The 15,393-nt window shown below is 40.4% G+C and overlaps 3 protein-coding genes across 3 annotated transcripts; all 3 read right to left on the reverse strand.

Annotated features, from left to right (window-relative positions):
- Positions 1-1,132: 1,132 nt before the first annotated feature.
- Positions 1,133-5,958, reverse strand: LOC127763463 (uncharacterized). Its single transcript, XM_052288171.1, has 6 exons — positions 5,416-5,958; positions 3,481-3,517; positions 3,159-3,395; positions 3,034-3,081; positions 1,988-2,412; positions 1,133-1,859 (listed from the first exon to the last, which is right to left on the reverse strand). The coding sequence occupies exons 1-6, from the start codon at positions 5,766-5,768 to the stop codon at positions 1,790-1,792; spliced, it is 1,170 nt and encodes a 389-aa protein (XP_052144131.1). The 5' UTR covers positions 5,769-5,958; the 3' UTR covers positions 1,133-1,789.
- A 1,972-nt stretch (positions 5,959-7,930) lies between these two features.
- Positions 7,931-9,708, reverse strand: LOC127761585 (biogenesis of lysosome-related organelles complex 1 subunit 2). The gene is made up of 2 exons (XM_052285896.1): positions 9,482-9,708; positions 7,931-8,416 (listed from the first exon to the last, which is right to left on the reverse strand). Exons 1-2 carry the CDS (start codon positions 9,575-9,577, stop codon positions 8,147-8,149), a joined length of 366 nt encoding a protein of 121 aa, XP_052141856.1. The 5' UTR covers positions 9,578-9,708; the 3' UTR covers positions 7,931-8,146.
- Positions 9,709-11,235: 1,527 nt separating this feature from the next.
- On the reverse strand, positions 11,236-13,977 carry LOC127761657 (disease resistance protein RPM1-like). Its single transcript, XM_052285983.1, has one exon. It carries the CDS (start codon positions 13,975-13,977, stop codon positions 11,236-11,238), a length of 2,742 nt encoding a protein of 913 aa, XP_052141943.1.
- Between the last annotated feature and the right edge of the window lie 1,416 nt (positions 13,978-15,393).

The following is a 15,393-nucleotide window of genomic DNA, read 5'->3' on the forward strand; positions in this document are numbered from 1 at the left end:
AATATCGGTGGGAATTTTTTTTTCCAAAAGGTTTCAAAAATAAAAGGGACTAGCTAGCTATCACTTGACAGATTTTTTTTTTTTGTTAAAGCTCACACGTTTTTTCAATTATAGGATTGGACTAGCTATTGTTTACTTGACATACTCCCTCGTTCCCTAAATATTTGACGCCGTTGACTTTTTTAAACATGTTTGACCGTTCGTCTTATTCAAAAACTTTTATGAAATGTGTAAAACTATACGTATACATAAAAGTATATTTAACAATAAATCAAATGATAGGAAAAGAATTAATAATTACTTAAATTATTTGAATAAGACAAGCGGTCAAACATTTTTAAAAAAGTCAACGACGTCAAATATTTTGGGATGGAGGGAGTATTTTAATAGATTATTATATTGCATTGTATTTATTTTCTAATTTAAAACAAAAATATTAGTACCAACATATATATACTTGAAAGTTACACTGTAATTATATGTAACTATTATGTAATTATAGTGTAACTATAATATAATTATAATGTAATTATATTGTAACTTTAATTATAGTTTTATTTGGCAATAAAATCCAACAACACGTTATATTTACTAAAAGTTACAATGTAACAATACTAAAATTACATTGTAACTACGGTGTAATTATGTAGTATCTTAGAATATAGTTTTTTTTAAGCTTGAAAATCGATGTATTCCTACGAATAATATCTGAAAAAAAAATCATGAATAGCCTTCCCCTTGGACACGTAAAAACGGAATGATGAATTAGCACATGATTGATGAAGTGTTTGCTATAAATACTGAAACATATATAGATTAAACAACACAAGTTTTAGCGGTCTGGAAAACGTGCATGCAAAAAACTAAGAGCAGAAATTGGAAAGATGGGGTAAAGAACACACCCTGCTGGGGCCTGGGGAGCGTCTGCTGTAACAGAATGGGTAGGCCTATGGAAATCCAACCAAGCTTTCGAGGACGAGAAAACGAACCAAACGCATTTTATTTTATTTTATTTTGAAAGGAAGCAACGCATTTTTGCTATAACAGGTGTCAGGAAAAGATGGCCGGTCTAATCTTCAGCTCTTCCAAGCATATTACGCAGATAAAACTATAGCAACAAGCATTTGTGGCATTTGTCAAACACGGCGTGAAGCTCTTAGCTCACTGGAATTATGTCATAAAAATGACCACAACGCATAAAATACCACCACAAACACGGTGTCACGACTCACGACTTAAAGACTTTCAGAGACAAATTAAGCAGAAATGGGTGTTTCCCCGTAAAACAAGCTGGAAGATGATCATTGGCCCATTGCCATGGAAACCAGTTGCACAGGGCGCTCCGATCCATCAGTCTGCCAGTTGCACGATCAACGATCTTCTGTCAAATTTAACTGCTGTATTTGGCAGAAGTTAGCGCTGTTCCAATCAACAACCGTAACCAGGGCTCCAGGAGGCCACCACAACTACAGCAAACTAAACGATCTCCAGTATCACAAGATAAATGGCAACCGAGAGAGTTTGCTTATCACGGATCGCTTACTTTCCTGCAGGCACATCTCTTATGAAGCATCAAGTATCAACCACTTGGGGAAAAAGAAAAAGAAGCTGCTTATGGACAAATAATTATTTCATATTGGAAAAAAATCAAGAAAAACAATACAAGTCCCCCCATTGTTGTGAGACACGCCTCCAACGACCAAACCAATCACCCGAATGAATTAAGTTATACAAATGGACTACATACAGAGAACCCCAACGCTAACCTTTTTGGTATATATATTTTTCTTCAGCTCCCAGATGCAGTTGTTACTCTGAAACAGTCGATATATCTGACGGACTTCATCACCCCACCAAAGCTGTTACACCATGGATCAAATTAGTCAAGAAAACATGTTATATATCAACCCTGTAGAAATAGTTGATACATACACAGCATTATGGTCTTAAAGAAAAAGAAAATCATAGGTCAACAAGGTAACCATACCGGTCAACGCTTTTCCTTGGCCGATCAGGCTGATCGACACTAGCCCGTGGTTGGTCCACACTCTTTCTGTTTTTATCCCTCCTATCTGTGCTGCCCCTTGATTTGTCCCGGCGATCTGTGCTTTGTCTGTGATCTATGCTTGGCCTTGTTTTCTCCCTGCAGTCTGTGCTTTTCCTAGATTCCTCTGTGCCTTCAGGGTTTGTTTGAGTATTATCTGATGGACCTGAGCTCTCTGGAGATTCATCATATAGGGGTGGTGATTTTTCAATGGCCCCAACAAACTTCTTTAGATGCTTAATGTACTCTGGGTACAGTTCCAAATTACAGTGGTTTCCTCCTTTGACCCATAGAGGCTCATACTTTACTTTGGAAAGCTCCCACAATGCCCTCCCATGGGAACAGTCGACAACTTCATCAGCTGTACCCTGGGAAAAGAGATTGTGTTAGTACCTTAGCATCATCAACTTTCTTCTACATCTTGATTAGAATGAATAGGTTCTTTCTCACATCATAAATCTGTTGCCAAGTAAAATAATGTAGCAAGCGGTAGTCATGATAAAGCTGATGCTGCTAACAGAACACTTGTCCCGTGTTTTCAGAATATGTTGCCCTCAATTGCCAGTTTTTTCATCTCAGTGAACTGAAAAAACTTCTACAGGCATTCACATTTAGTTTCCATGCCATCTTTTTAAATGCATTGCTAGCACTGCTTCTGTCACATAAGCACACTAACGGCACTAAAAAATAACAGGAAAAAAATAAACTAAAGGCTAGGGTGTAGGTCAATAAAAGAATGGTCCAATTGGTAGTTAAATCACCAGAACTGCTTCATTAAACTTCACTTATGTAACATTACAATTATCACCATGCAACAGTGTGCATATATGAGGAACATACATATAACTGTTGTTGATTTCATATTCCAATGATTTAATTCACTATGTGAACATACAAACAAGTGCATGAGCACATGCACGCCATGCACAAAAAGAATCAAATATATATAATAATAATAAGATTTGCTGTGAGGATGAAATGGTACTCACATGAATCACTAACACAGGGCATCTGACTAATGGAATTTTGTCAATATTCTGCAGAAATAGAGATAAAATACAGAATTAACTAAAGTTAAGTGTCAAAAAAGGTTGACATAATGCAAATTAATTACCTTGTATATGTCAAACCAGTATGTATGTTTTACAGGATACATCACTCTTAAGCCAGATAAAATTGGGCTATGCAGAACAACTGCCCTCAAATGAGGCAAACGGGAGGCTAAATCCAAAGTAGGACCACTACCCACTGATTGTCCATAAAGAATGATATTCTCCTCGGAGGCTCCATAGGTTTCTACAAGACATCTGTAAACGGCTTCTATATCAGCGTAAGTGTTGTGCTCACTGGGCTGCGGTATTAGATAAAAAATAAAAGGTTAATACTATGCACATCAAAGAGATTCAGCATAAAATATGTGTATACAAAAATCTTACCTTCCCAGAAGATTGCCCATAACCAGAATAGTCATAGCTGCAGAATGAAGACGGAAGGTATTAATTTAGAGCTACAATAAGCCTTAAAAGAAGAAGCTCATCGAGTGATGTCAGGTGGCTTCATTTGATATCCTCCTAGTTGTGGGCTGTGAAACTTTCCTTGTGCAAGGTGCTAATATTACATTAGGAGTAAAACATGGAGTTATAGATGCAACACTCAACCATATAAGCTGGCAAGGAACAGATTGATCACTTAAGACTAAAACTATAGCCTCATAAATGGTTACATCAGTTGTTAGTTTAGTCATCATGGACCATGTTAGCAGGAGCCTCTATGGTGGCCTAGAACTGCATTACGCAGTCAAATACTAGCAACTAGTACACATACATAGTCTTGGTAAAAAGTAGTGAGCACATAAAAAGCACAAAACTAGGTTCAACAGACAAATGACATAGCTATACACAGACAAACAAATAACGATTATATTAGTATCTATGCTAGGAAACAAACAAAAAGGCGAAGTTAAAAAAGGAGGAAAGGACAAGCCAATTACTCCTAACCACAAAATATAAAATTAGTTAGAGCTGCAAGATCCACTGAATCAATCAATGGTTCTCCCATCAGCAACGCCAATAACCAGACCACACATCATCAAACAATTCACTAGGCCAAACCTTCACAGCATAATTTCCACCACAATAAAGGTAATCTGGCAAGGAAACACAATAAAGAAAAGAGCAAAGGTTCCTTCATCCAATGTATCAGGTAACTTGGACCAAAGAACAGAAGCAAACAAACAAACAGAATGGTGATTTGTGTTATCTCTTCTCTACCTCTGGGTACCCAGCAGTACTGACACAAATTACTCAACTGTTTGAATGTTCTCGCAGAGAACCCACAAGGCCATGACCGGACATTTGCAGAACAATATGGAGGTTACCAAAGACAGATGGCAACCCTGACATTAACTCTTCTATAAGAGCTACAAGAGGGAAGAAAATGAATGCATGTAATAATATAGTGAAAAGATTTGTTAACTATTGGTTTCCTCAACACACTTCATTAATAAGTAACGGTACAATTTCATGTACACGATAATTCAACCAAACCTTCATTGCAAACATTTCTTTTCACTACAGCCATTGTTGAACAAATCTAATGAAACAGTAGATTAAACTCAGCTAAATGTTAATATCTAACAATTAATTGAAGAAAATTATCCAAAGCTTCAAATTATGACCTGAGATAGTAACAAATCAAGTATCCAAAAGCACCGAGCTCCCACCGTCTCCCATAGAAAAAAGCGATTCATGAAATACCATTACAGAACCAGATAGCGATTTATCAATATCATTCTTGCTACCCAAGATCAATAAAAAGTCAAAAAATTTCACCTAAGTGGACATGCTTCACCATCTACATCACCAAGAGTAGATAACAATTCGAACACAAGAAGCTATCCCAATCAATCATTAAAAAGATCGGCTTCAAGGGAAAAAGAAAAATGATCAGATAACCCCATTAGCAAAAACAAAATATACATGCCAAGATGCAACAGAACACACGAGATCATGAGTCAAAAAATTCACATGGAATCAGAGACTTACAGCCTGCGAATCCTAATCCTACAGCACAGGACACTATTCAACATCAACATCACACCAAAGCATCAACCTAATCGAACGAGCCCTGATGAAGAGAAGCTAGCGGCATCCGTCGAAACTACAAAACAGCCATCCTACTGATCCGCCCGGAAAATCTAACGTTCCCAATACTAACTAATCCTAGAAAATCGTAGCTTCGAGCCTTTGATCCAGGAAAATACGCCCCACCCGGAAGATCCGAGATAGAACTCGAATCCACGAGGGCGACAGAGCACGGCATCTCCCAATCTAAAAAGGCAATCCACCCAATCGGGGCGCGCGCGCACGTACCCCATGAGGTTGACGTTGAGGTGGGCGCTGAGCTCGACGAAGAGCTCGAACATCTGGCCCAGGTCGGCCGCGTTGCCGTGCGAGTAGAGCAGCGTGAGCCGCGCCCCGGCCTGCCGCACGTACATCGCCACCACCTCCGTCCCCCGCTTCGTCCGCAGCCGCCTCGCCTCCACGTTCCCCCTCCTCGGCACATCCGTCAGCTCCACCACCACCCCTCCTCCCCCTCCATCCTTCTCCACCCCCACCCCCGCGCCCGCCGCGGCGGGGGGAGGCGGGGCCTCGGCGCCGTACGAAGGCGGGCTCGGCGGGAAGAAGGCGAAGCGGGCCGCGACCGTCGAGGTGACGGCTCCCATCGGAGGAGGAGGATTGGTAGGGTTAGGGTTAGGGTTAGGGTTTGCGCCGAGGCGGAGGAGGCGGAGGCGGAGAGGCGGAGAGGGGAAGAAGGCGACGACGGGGAGGAGGAGGAGGGGAGCGCGTTTCCGTTTCGTTTTGGTTTTTTTGGATGCAAAGGGGAGGAGGGGGAGGAGGGAGGAGGAAAGGGGGCGGTTTGTGGGTGGTTAATTGTGGAGGTTTTTAATTTCAAGAAAAGAAAAGGTTCATCCCAACAACCAACAAAAAAAAAGTTGGAACTAGAAAAAATGGTTGATGGTTTGGTATAATTGGATGATTTGGTGCAAATAGATCCATGGGATTTTGGTGTTATCCTTTGCCAGCATGTTTGTATGCTATCTGTAGCAGTGTTTCTTTTTTTTAATAAGGTGTAAAGTTATGGTTTGTTTTTATTTGTATGATCATTACTATTATCTAGAAAAGGCTGGAGATATTGTGTTAATAAAGTTTGAGAGCTTGATGGTTATGTATAATGGGATGATTTAGTATGAGTGGCTCCATAGATTTTTGGTGTGATCCTTCGCCAATATGTTTGTATGTGAAAGAAAATGCAAAGCGACGGCTTGTTTTTAGTTGTGTGGTTAAATTCATACCGGCTTAAACAGATAAAAACCTAGCGTTAATGTTGCTTCATATGCACCTTGTTTAAACTGAAACTCATCAGTTATTACACATTATATTTGCATTTATCAACTACCGCTTTATATTCGGAGAGTTCTCATGCGCACGCTAAGACTGAATTATGAATACCAAATTCACTCCAAAAAGACATAAATGATAGATATGATCATAACATGAATCCCAATTATCTGCAGTTTTATTCAACGTGCACATTCCATCATCATTATCATCTCAATTCCCTCCACACTTGGAAACATGCCATTCCCATACATGCTTAGTACTCCATCCGTTTCAAAATATTTGACACCGTTGACTTTTTAGCATATTCTTGACCGTTCATCTTATTCAAAAAAAATTTGTGAAATATGTAAAATTATATGTGTACATGAAAGTATATTTAACAATGAATCAAATGATATAAAAAGATAAACAATTACTTAAATTTTTTGAATAAGACGAATAGTCAAACACATACTAAAAAGTCAACGGTGTCAAACATTTTGAAACGGAAGGAGTATGAGAAGATGGACCAATTAAACACACGTGGAAACTCTTAACGCAATTCCTTACAGTTCACCTAACATGATTATCTTGTAACCATGTATTGGATCATGACACTTATCATTGCAAATCTTTACAAATTCATAAATAAAGCACTCACAAATACATGTGGTTATTAATTACTTAAGTTAATTAGTGACAAGTGCAACCACAAGAGCATCATTAATTTTGAGTGGGTCGACATGTCCATGATCCTAATTAAGAACAAACAGCAGCAACAGACGGCCGACACCATCATGGTGCAATTCTGAAAAAGCAGAGGGGCCAATCCTGCAGAAGATGCGCTGGATAAGGTGGAGATTATGGGGAGGGAACGCAAGGCTGCCTACCCCCGTGGAGGCCTCACCATTATCGACAAAGAGATGCTTTTCTCCCTGCTTAATTAATTAATTTAATCCCGTAGCAATCGGGGCCCACTCCCTCTGACAGGTGGGCCACAGCTGTGCTAGGTCCCACTGTCAGTGTGAGTAGTATAAAGAAGCCCAGTCCATATTAGTGCTTATTTGCAGTGTTACGTTAAATCAATCAATCAATCCCTTTCTTGATTATTTAGTAACTTCTCTAATGGGGAAGTGTCCTTTTTAGAAGAACAAGTCTAACCTAACCTGTTTTTCCGAAGAAATTTGTTTAAATTGGAGTACTAGTAGTAAGACATTTGGGCAGAAGACACGAGGTCAAACCGACGTGTTTCCCGGAGTAATCAAATGGTGGTCAAATTACCCTGTGCTGGATGATAATGACAGTTTGGCCACAGCAATTCTCAACTCACACTGCCTCCACATGACAATGGATTCCATGAATTGAAAATGTGCAGGAATCTGGGTTGGAATGTGCACATTTTCATCAGCCAATTTCTTCAGAGTTTTTCTCACAGATCTGGTCCACACACCATTTTCCTAACACTGAACATGATCACAACAAATAGGGCAATGAGAACAAAATCTTACACTGTGGCAATTTGTCATTTGTCGATGCTGTAGCAACTAGCAACAAAATGCCTGAAACATCACAACTTGGCTAGCACCATGCTACTATACATGTGTTGGAAACATCAGAGATAACGGGCATCAAATTCTCATCCACAGGTTTGGTTTCTACCTCGCTTAGATAAGCTCATATGACAAAAATTAAAATGAAACATACAGAGAGGAACGATTATTCATTGGGTAGGAGCAATGTTATATGCGGACTTTACTTTCTTTTCCAAGAGGGAAACATGCTTATCAAGCATGGACACCACTGCCTCAAACTCGGTCACCTGCTGGTCTATCGCATCAATCTGCGATACATACTCACCAAAGCTTTGGTTTTTCTCATTCAGTTGTTCTACGAAAACCCGCAGGCCGGATGCAACATCTCCATAGTTATTGTATTCCTCTGCTACACGTCGATTCATTTTCTCAAGTAGAGAAAGCTGGCTGTTAGTCCCCTGCAGTGAATGAGATCCAAATGAAAACCCAAGTCTAATAAATAACCACACCACTAAACATTAAGCATAGGTTCAACTGTTGACTCACAGTTCATAGTGAACAAAAACTGCCATATTTTACTTCAAAGTCCAGATTGAGCAACCCATAAGCTTTAAATGTTTAATGGATCCACATGATTAGGTGAAGTTATGTGAAGTAATCATTTTCATATCATTTATGCACACTTATGCCGGCAAAAGAACTTTGCTGTCGAAAAGCTCATTTATTGCTGAAATGATGATAACAATTTGTTGGCGAAAGCGAATAATTGAGAGGTAGTACAGTTCTCAACAACACGGAACACCAAATTCAAGTGAATAGCCTCTGGTTGCTTCAAACCAAAGGTCTCACAATATCATTGTGCATAAACTCTGCATGTTTCGATTCCACATGCCAAAGAAGAGTGAATCAATGTCTGTTAGTACTTGTGAAATACGAGTTCATGCAATAGCACCCGATACCTTCCTTCCCCACCGTACTGTGCATGCCATTTTGGCCGCAAAAGATGCACTCATCAATCTCAAAAAACAACAACTAGCTAAACTTTGAGTCAGGCACACTATGAATGACTAAAAAAACTCAGCTGATTTTTGACTTGCTGCTAAAATGTGAAACAATTCCATGAAGTGGCACGCGAGTAGCATCAACCAATTGCCCAATTCAATCATGTGAAGTTCACACTAATAACTAAACTCTGAACATTCCCATTTATCGTGGGATACCAAGATAACTGGAACTGCTACACATCCTTGGGAAACAGATTGGGATATAACAATTGGAGCACCTGAACTATATAGGTGAGACAATCTAACTATAAATTCAACGCATATTCCACGAAAAATATAGCTAAATTTGGCACTCTAGGGTTATCAACTCTGCTGCGATTCACAGAATTGTAGGGCAGGCGCCGGCGAATTCTACGACGGCCCACCGTGCAACCGCGACCAGCGAGAAACTACGGGTTCAGGCCGCCGATTTGGCCGTCCATGGATACAAAGACGAGGCGGAGGTGGGGGCGAACGGACCTGGAGCTCGCCGCGGACCATGAGGGAGACGTTGGTGAAGAGCTCCGCGAGCGAATCCGCGAGCTCGTCTCGCTCCCCCGACGCCGCGGCCGACATCGCCGGCGGTCCCCTGTGGCCCACCCTTCCTCCTCCTCCTCGGATCGGAGCTCCGCCGTCGTCGCGGCGGCGGCGGCGGTGGCGAGTGCTCGGGATCGGAGATTGGGATTTGGGACTAAGGCGTGAGTAGGCTTTTGGGCCCAACCCCATTGGTTACTCGGGCCCTCTTGCGGAAGACGCTCTCTTGGGCCCCCACTGGAGCTGGTCCTACAGTTCGGGCCTCGTGGATGGACGGCCCGGCCCGGCTCAAATTGGGCGGTCGTCGAGGCCTATGTAGCCGTAATGGGCCCGGCCCAAAACTGCACGATTCACCCGCAACATCTTCTCCCCTCTCCTTCCTCTGGCGGCGGCGAGGCGGAGGGCGGCGGCGCGAAGTGGTCAGCCAGAGCACGGTGCCGGCGGCGATGGAGATTCGCCGGAGGCTCCATCGGCTCGGCTCGCACGACGCCTGGTGACATTTTGTTCACCCTCTTCTTTTTTTTTTCTTTTTGAATTTTCATAGGAAGTCACAAAGTCCGCGTTCGTCGCGTTATTATGGAGTTAGCGTAGAACTGCATCTCGGATGGGTTAGGGTCTATGCGGATTCTCTTTGCGAATGTGGCTTAAGACCGAAATTTGGTTAGATATGAGAAGAGCAGTAGTGGAATGATTTATCTTCTCTTTGTTTAAAAATGAGGGAGTATTTCGCAAGCCTATGCATATCTTAGCAAACAGAAGATACTATGAGAAAAACACATCTTAAGATGTATTGCACATAAATTACAGACATGTTCTTATGGCCTATCGATAAACCCACATTTCTCGATTAAATGTGACAGAAATCTTAAACATGGCCAGAATATGTATAATTTTGTGAAATGTGCAGGTTTATGGTACTTTTATAAAGTTAGCATGTTTTGTGAAATGCATGCATTTGAGTTTGCTTCCTACTATTTTCTAGAAAGATTTTTTTTTCTAGATTGCATCCTACAGATAAATATATGATTAAGAAACTCTTCTTTCAATCTCAAAATAATTTAGGAGAAATGAATTAGAAAAATTTGTTGTACATGTACATACTGTACTAAGCACAACTATTTTTATGCTTTTGTTTACCATACATTTTTTACAGGATTTTGACTTCTTTATTTGATCATAGCACAAGTTTAATTTTACCAATTTATTGTGAGTGAAGTTGATTTTTTTACTCGGTGGGACCATACTACTACACATGTTTTCCCAGTTGCAGGTGGGTCCTAGTCCCACATATTGAATTCCATCACATTAAAATGCTCTGACAAAGTATGTGTAGCTCTAGACTGCTAATAAGTGCAATTGTGCAAACTGCAATATGTATTAGTACTATGTAATTTTTAGTAGTTATGTTCCGCAAAATTTACTTGGGTGTAAATGCCAGAAAGTCGGAATGATATTGAGTATGGTGCAGAGAGAGTTTTATGCTATCTTACTTTTTTTGTTAGGAGTTTTATCCATTTTTCTGTCCATGTTAAATAACCAAATTGAAGATATTGTCAAGACGAGTTCTGTTTCAATAAAAGAAGACAAAACAGCCACTCTTTCAATTTGTTGTGAACACTGAAAACACAAGCAAACGCTAGACATACTAGCATCATATAAAAAGAAAAAGAAAAATACAGGCATCAGCCAATAATCTCTTCTTAGAAACGTATTTCTTGGACACGATGCAATTTTGTTTTCCAGTTGTCTCGTTCCCACTCTACCTTGAGTTCATGGTGTTGCATCGTGACATTGAGCTTCTTGAGGGATGCAAGAAGCTCCAAACCTTTAGGAACCTCCCTGAGGGATGGGAGCGACAGCAGAAGCAGCACTTCCAGCCTAATAATGGCCCCTTCCTCAATGACTAGCCTTCTCAACTCCTCCAATTTTCCCAACCAAAGAGTCCTCAGCTGAGGAAACCATCCTGCACGGAGAATTATGTCCTCAGCCCAACATCCCCTGCGTATGCTCAAAAATATCAGATTTGGCACGCTTGATGATATTGATGGGAGTGGATTGGTGTCATTTTTGCAAAATGTCAGTGTCAGGTACTTGATATTTGCACCATACTCACAGAACACTGGTCTTCGGAATGTCTCATTGTCCCAGCATCCTCTGATTGTGAGCTTCTCTAGCTTTGTACATATAGGATTGAAAGCATTAAAATCCAGAGGTTCATTCAGATCGTTGGCACTGATGACCAAGTCATAAAGGTGGTTCATATTTGATAAGGAAGAAAACAGTGTTGCACAGTCAGCACGACAAACATTCTCGACACACAGAAGCCTCAGCTCAGGCAAGTATTTCAGTAGCTTCACCGATTTCTTGGTTGCTTCAACAGTCTGGAGAGTCTGCAGCTGTGCCAAATCAAAAGCACCGTCAGGCAATTTCACACCACGGAAGTAACGCAATTGCCTCTCTTCTGGGTCATACAATTGCTCTGCAAAGATGTGCCTCAGCTTCTTTAATTTAGCTACCTCTCTTGGGAGCCTTTCAATGTTAGTTGATTTCAAGTCCAGAGTTTCCAAATTGGTGAGCTTTTTAATTGATATTGGTAGGGACTTAATACGTGTCCTCCTTAAGCCAAGATAGCGCAAGTTGAACAAGTCCCCAATATTTTCTGGAATCTTGTCCAAGGGTGAGTCTCGTAGTTCTAGAACAGCAAGGTATTTACACCTGGAAATTAGTAAGGTTAACAACTGATAATTAGCAACTCTGTTGGCTGCAATGAATGTCCGGAGACGAGGAAGGTCCATGCTTGATTTTATCAGCTGATTCACCTGATCAAAGTTTGACACTAACAGCCGGCGAACATCATCCTTCTTTTGAGTTTCAAGGTTTATGTCCGCCAGACCAAATCTTTCCTTCCTAGAAAAGGAGAGTGCTAATTCCCTCATAATGTCATGCATCCTGCAGCTTACCACTCTACCAATCTCATCGTTCTCGACAAGTTGCATCATGCTTTGTTGGATCAGCTCAGTGAAGTAGCCGTCTGCAACCTCCTCCAATGTACTCTGACCTCGCTGTATTACAAAGCCCTCTACTATCCATAGCTTGATAAGAAGCTCACGCTTGAAAATATAATCTTGCGGGAACATACTGCAATATAAAAAACAATTCTTGAGATGCCTTGGCAAGTACATGAAGCTTATGCTCAGTGCGCTCCTTACTTTGTCTAGGCCAGGGTTGTCCTCCAATTCACACTTGAATTGATTGTTTATTCTTCTCCATACTATCTCTTTTGATTCCTGTACAGCCAATACATTTCCTATTGCATTAATTGCCAACGGCAAGCCTCCACACTTATTTACAATCTGCCTAGACAATTCCTCCAAATGAGAGGGGCACTCCATATTGCTTTTCTGGAAGCACCTTCTACGAAAGAGTTCAAATGCATCATCATTGCCTAGTGGATTAAGCTTCATCTTGTACATTTCTTGAGCCAATGAAGCAACGTCATTATTCCTGGTTGTGATTATTATCCTACTTCCTTTCTTATCATCCATCAATGAGTCAGATAGCTCATGGAAAGCTCTAGTATCCCATACATCATCGAGTACAATCAAGTATTTCTTATTTGACAAAACCTCCTTTAACTCATCATTCAGCTTACCATGGTGCATAGTGTCAAGATCAGTGGGGATTTTGCTTTGGTCCTCGCTCAGCTCTTGAATCAACTGCCTTAATATAGCATTGATGTTATAGTTATGTGATACTGCAATCCATGAATAACAGTCAAAGCTCTTCATTCCCTTCTCCCAATCATAAACCTTCCTGACTAGGGTTGTTTTACCCAATCCACCAAAACCCCATATTGATATTACTGTTCGATCTAACTCCTTGGGATCTAGCCATCTGCCAAGAAGCTCCATGTCTTCTTTCATCCCAACAATGTCATCTCCTTTAACGGCATGAGGAGAACCATTAGATGACAGGAGATGAATATGAGCACTATCACTAGTGTTGTCAAGTAATTCATTGAACATTTCTCGATAATCCCTTTTCAGCTGTGACAAGTGCTTTATCTCTTCCTCGATATCTTTAAGCTCAATAGCGATGCGATGAAAAGCAGTTGGATAGAAGAACTTGTGTATTAACCTTTTAAAATGGTTTTCATGTTCAAGAGCTATGTTATAGCTGTACTCATCTGTTATGTCCTCAACACGGTAAGCGACCTTCCGCACCCTTACTATCCAGCCTTCAAGAACTTTATTGCTGTAGATTTTTGTTCCAACCTGGCTCAAGAAATGATGGATCATGTCTAATTCCCTCTCGATGCGCTTTGCAGTGTATGGTAGATCTGGGAGCCGTGCGGGTTCTTTCTCTAGGTAAGTCCTTAGTGATGATACTCCAAAAGAGGTAACAAGCTTGCCGAGAGCTAGGACTACTGCTGCCTCTGCCATTGTCTGTCTTCACTTACTGACTGATGTGTTACTTCTTGTGGATATGCAAGATTAACCGGTAAGAGCTCCTTTTCTTTTAGCCTGTTGAACAAAAGATGATATCCCTGCTTTATTGTCTGTCTTAGTGAGGCGGCGAAAATTTGAAAAGAACATGGTGGTGTATGTGAATGCTGGTTGGTACTACTTGCTAATTTCCGTTTTAGTATGCCCCCAAACACTAGCCAAACTATGTATTTTATGAACTAGGAATTTGACTTTCGATATATTTCTTGGCATCTTGCTACCAACATATTTGCTACTCCATCTGTTTTAGATTATAAGTTGTATTGACTTTGGTCAAAGTCAAACTGAACCATGTTTGACCAAGTTTGTAGAAAAAAATAATAACATTTTAAACCCATGACAAATATATTATGAAATATATTCAATTATTGATTTAATGAAACTAATTTGGTGTTGTAAATATTATTATATTTATCTATAAACTTAGTTAAACTTGGAGTTGTTTGACTTTGATCAAAGTTAAAACGACTTGTAATATGAAACGGAGGGAGTATAAATTTTATTCTGAGTGGTTAAAAAAATTTATCTTTTCGGAGATTTTTTTTTCAGTAACTGGACGAGGTACATATGAGCTATTAGATTTGCAGGATCACATGCCTTTTTTTTTAGTAAAAGATCGCATGCCTGTTGATGATGCGCAGTTGCAGATATGATTCTTTGGGACAGGAGGGGAAGAGAGAAGAATCCTCTACGATCTGAACGGTCTCCCCTGCTCCACTGGAAATAAGCTCGTGAAGCAAGAAATTATTATTCACTGTCCAGTGTTCTGAACCCAAGTTTGCCGTTCAAGCATGTAGCAATCACCCTGCATGTATCCCTGGGGAGATTGTTTTATCAGAGGAACAAACCTCTATATGAGATGGCAAAACTAAGTAGTCACAGCTCAACAAATGTCTAATTCTCTCTATATGTAGTATAGTACTCGAGAAAAGTGATGAACTCACCTGATGCGATTCCAAATCCTACGATGCCATTGAAGACCAAATTAATCGAAATGAAGTGAACAGTGATTTCAATGATGTGTTGAACATTTTGTGGCAGTTGAACACAGGTGGCTTGAAGCAATCTATAGAAGCATCAGGTCAACTCATCCTTAAATTGATTGGACGTTTAAAGGTACTATACTACTATGTTGTTGAACTCTAGGGTTTTGAAGTATTATTTCTAGTGCTAATCCTCACCTGTCCATTATTAGATAAATAAAATACCTATCATACATGGTTTCTTTGGTCAAACTGAACTATCTTTGCGAGACAATTTGTGTTTGCTTGAGTGTAGTGAACAGACTACCATAATAAGAATATAAAAGCCAAAAGGTAACTGTGGGTATTATTGTATGGGTGATACCATGGG

This window comes from Oryza glaberrima, chromosome 2 (assembly GCF_000147395.1).
Source record: "Oryza glaberrima chromosome 2, OglaRS2, whole genome shotgun sequence".
In the NCBI taxonomy this organism is placed as follows: domain Eukaryota; kingdom Viridiplantae; phylum Streptophyta; class Magnoliopsida; order Poales; family Poaceae; genus Oryza; species Oryza glaberrima.

Coding starts and splice junctions, on each gene's coding strand:
- LOC127763463 (XM_052288171.1), bottom strand. CDS start 5,768: ATGGGAGCCGTCACCTCGACGGTCGCGGCCCGCTTCGCCTTCTTCCCG. Junction 3,518..5,415: donor CTCAACGTCAACCTCATGGG/GTACGTGCGCGC, acceptor TTCATTCTGCAG/CTATGACTATTCTGGTTATG. Junction 3,396..3,480: donor ATGGGCAATCTTCTGGGAAG/GTAAGATTTTTG, acceptor CTAATACCGCAG/CCCAGTGAGCACAACACTTA.
- LOC127761585 (XM_052285896.1), bottom strand. CDS start 9,577: ATGTCGGCCGCGGCGTCGGGGGAGCGAGACGAGCTCGCGGATTCGCTC. Junction 8,417..9,481: donor TGGTCCGCGGCGAGCTCCAG/GTCCGTTCGCCC, acceptor CATTCACTGCAG/GGGACTAACAGCCAGCTTTC.
- LOC127761657 (XM_052285983.1), bottom strand. CDS start 13,977: ATGGCAGAGGCAGCAGTAGTCCTAGCTCTCGGCAAGCTTGTTACCTCT.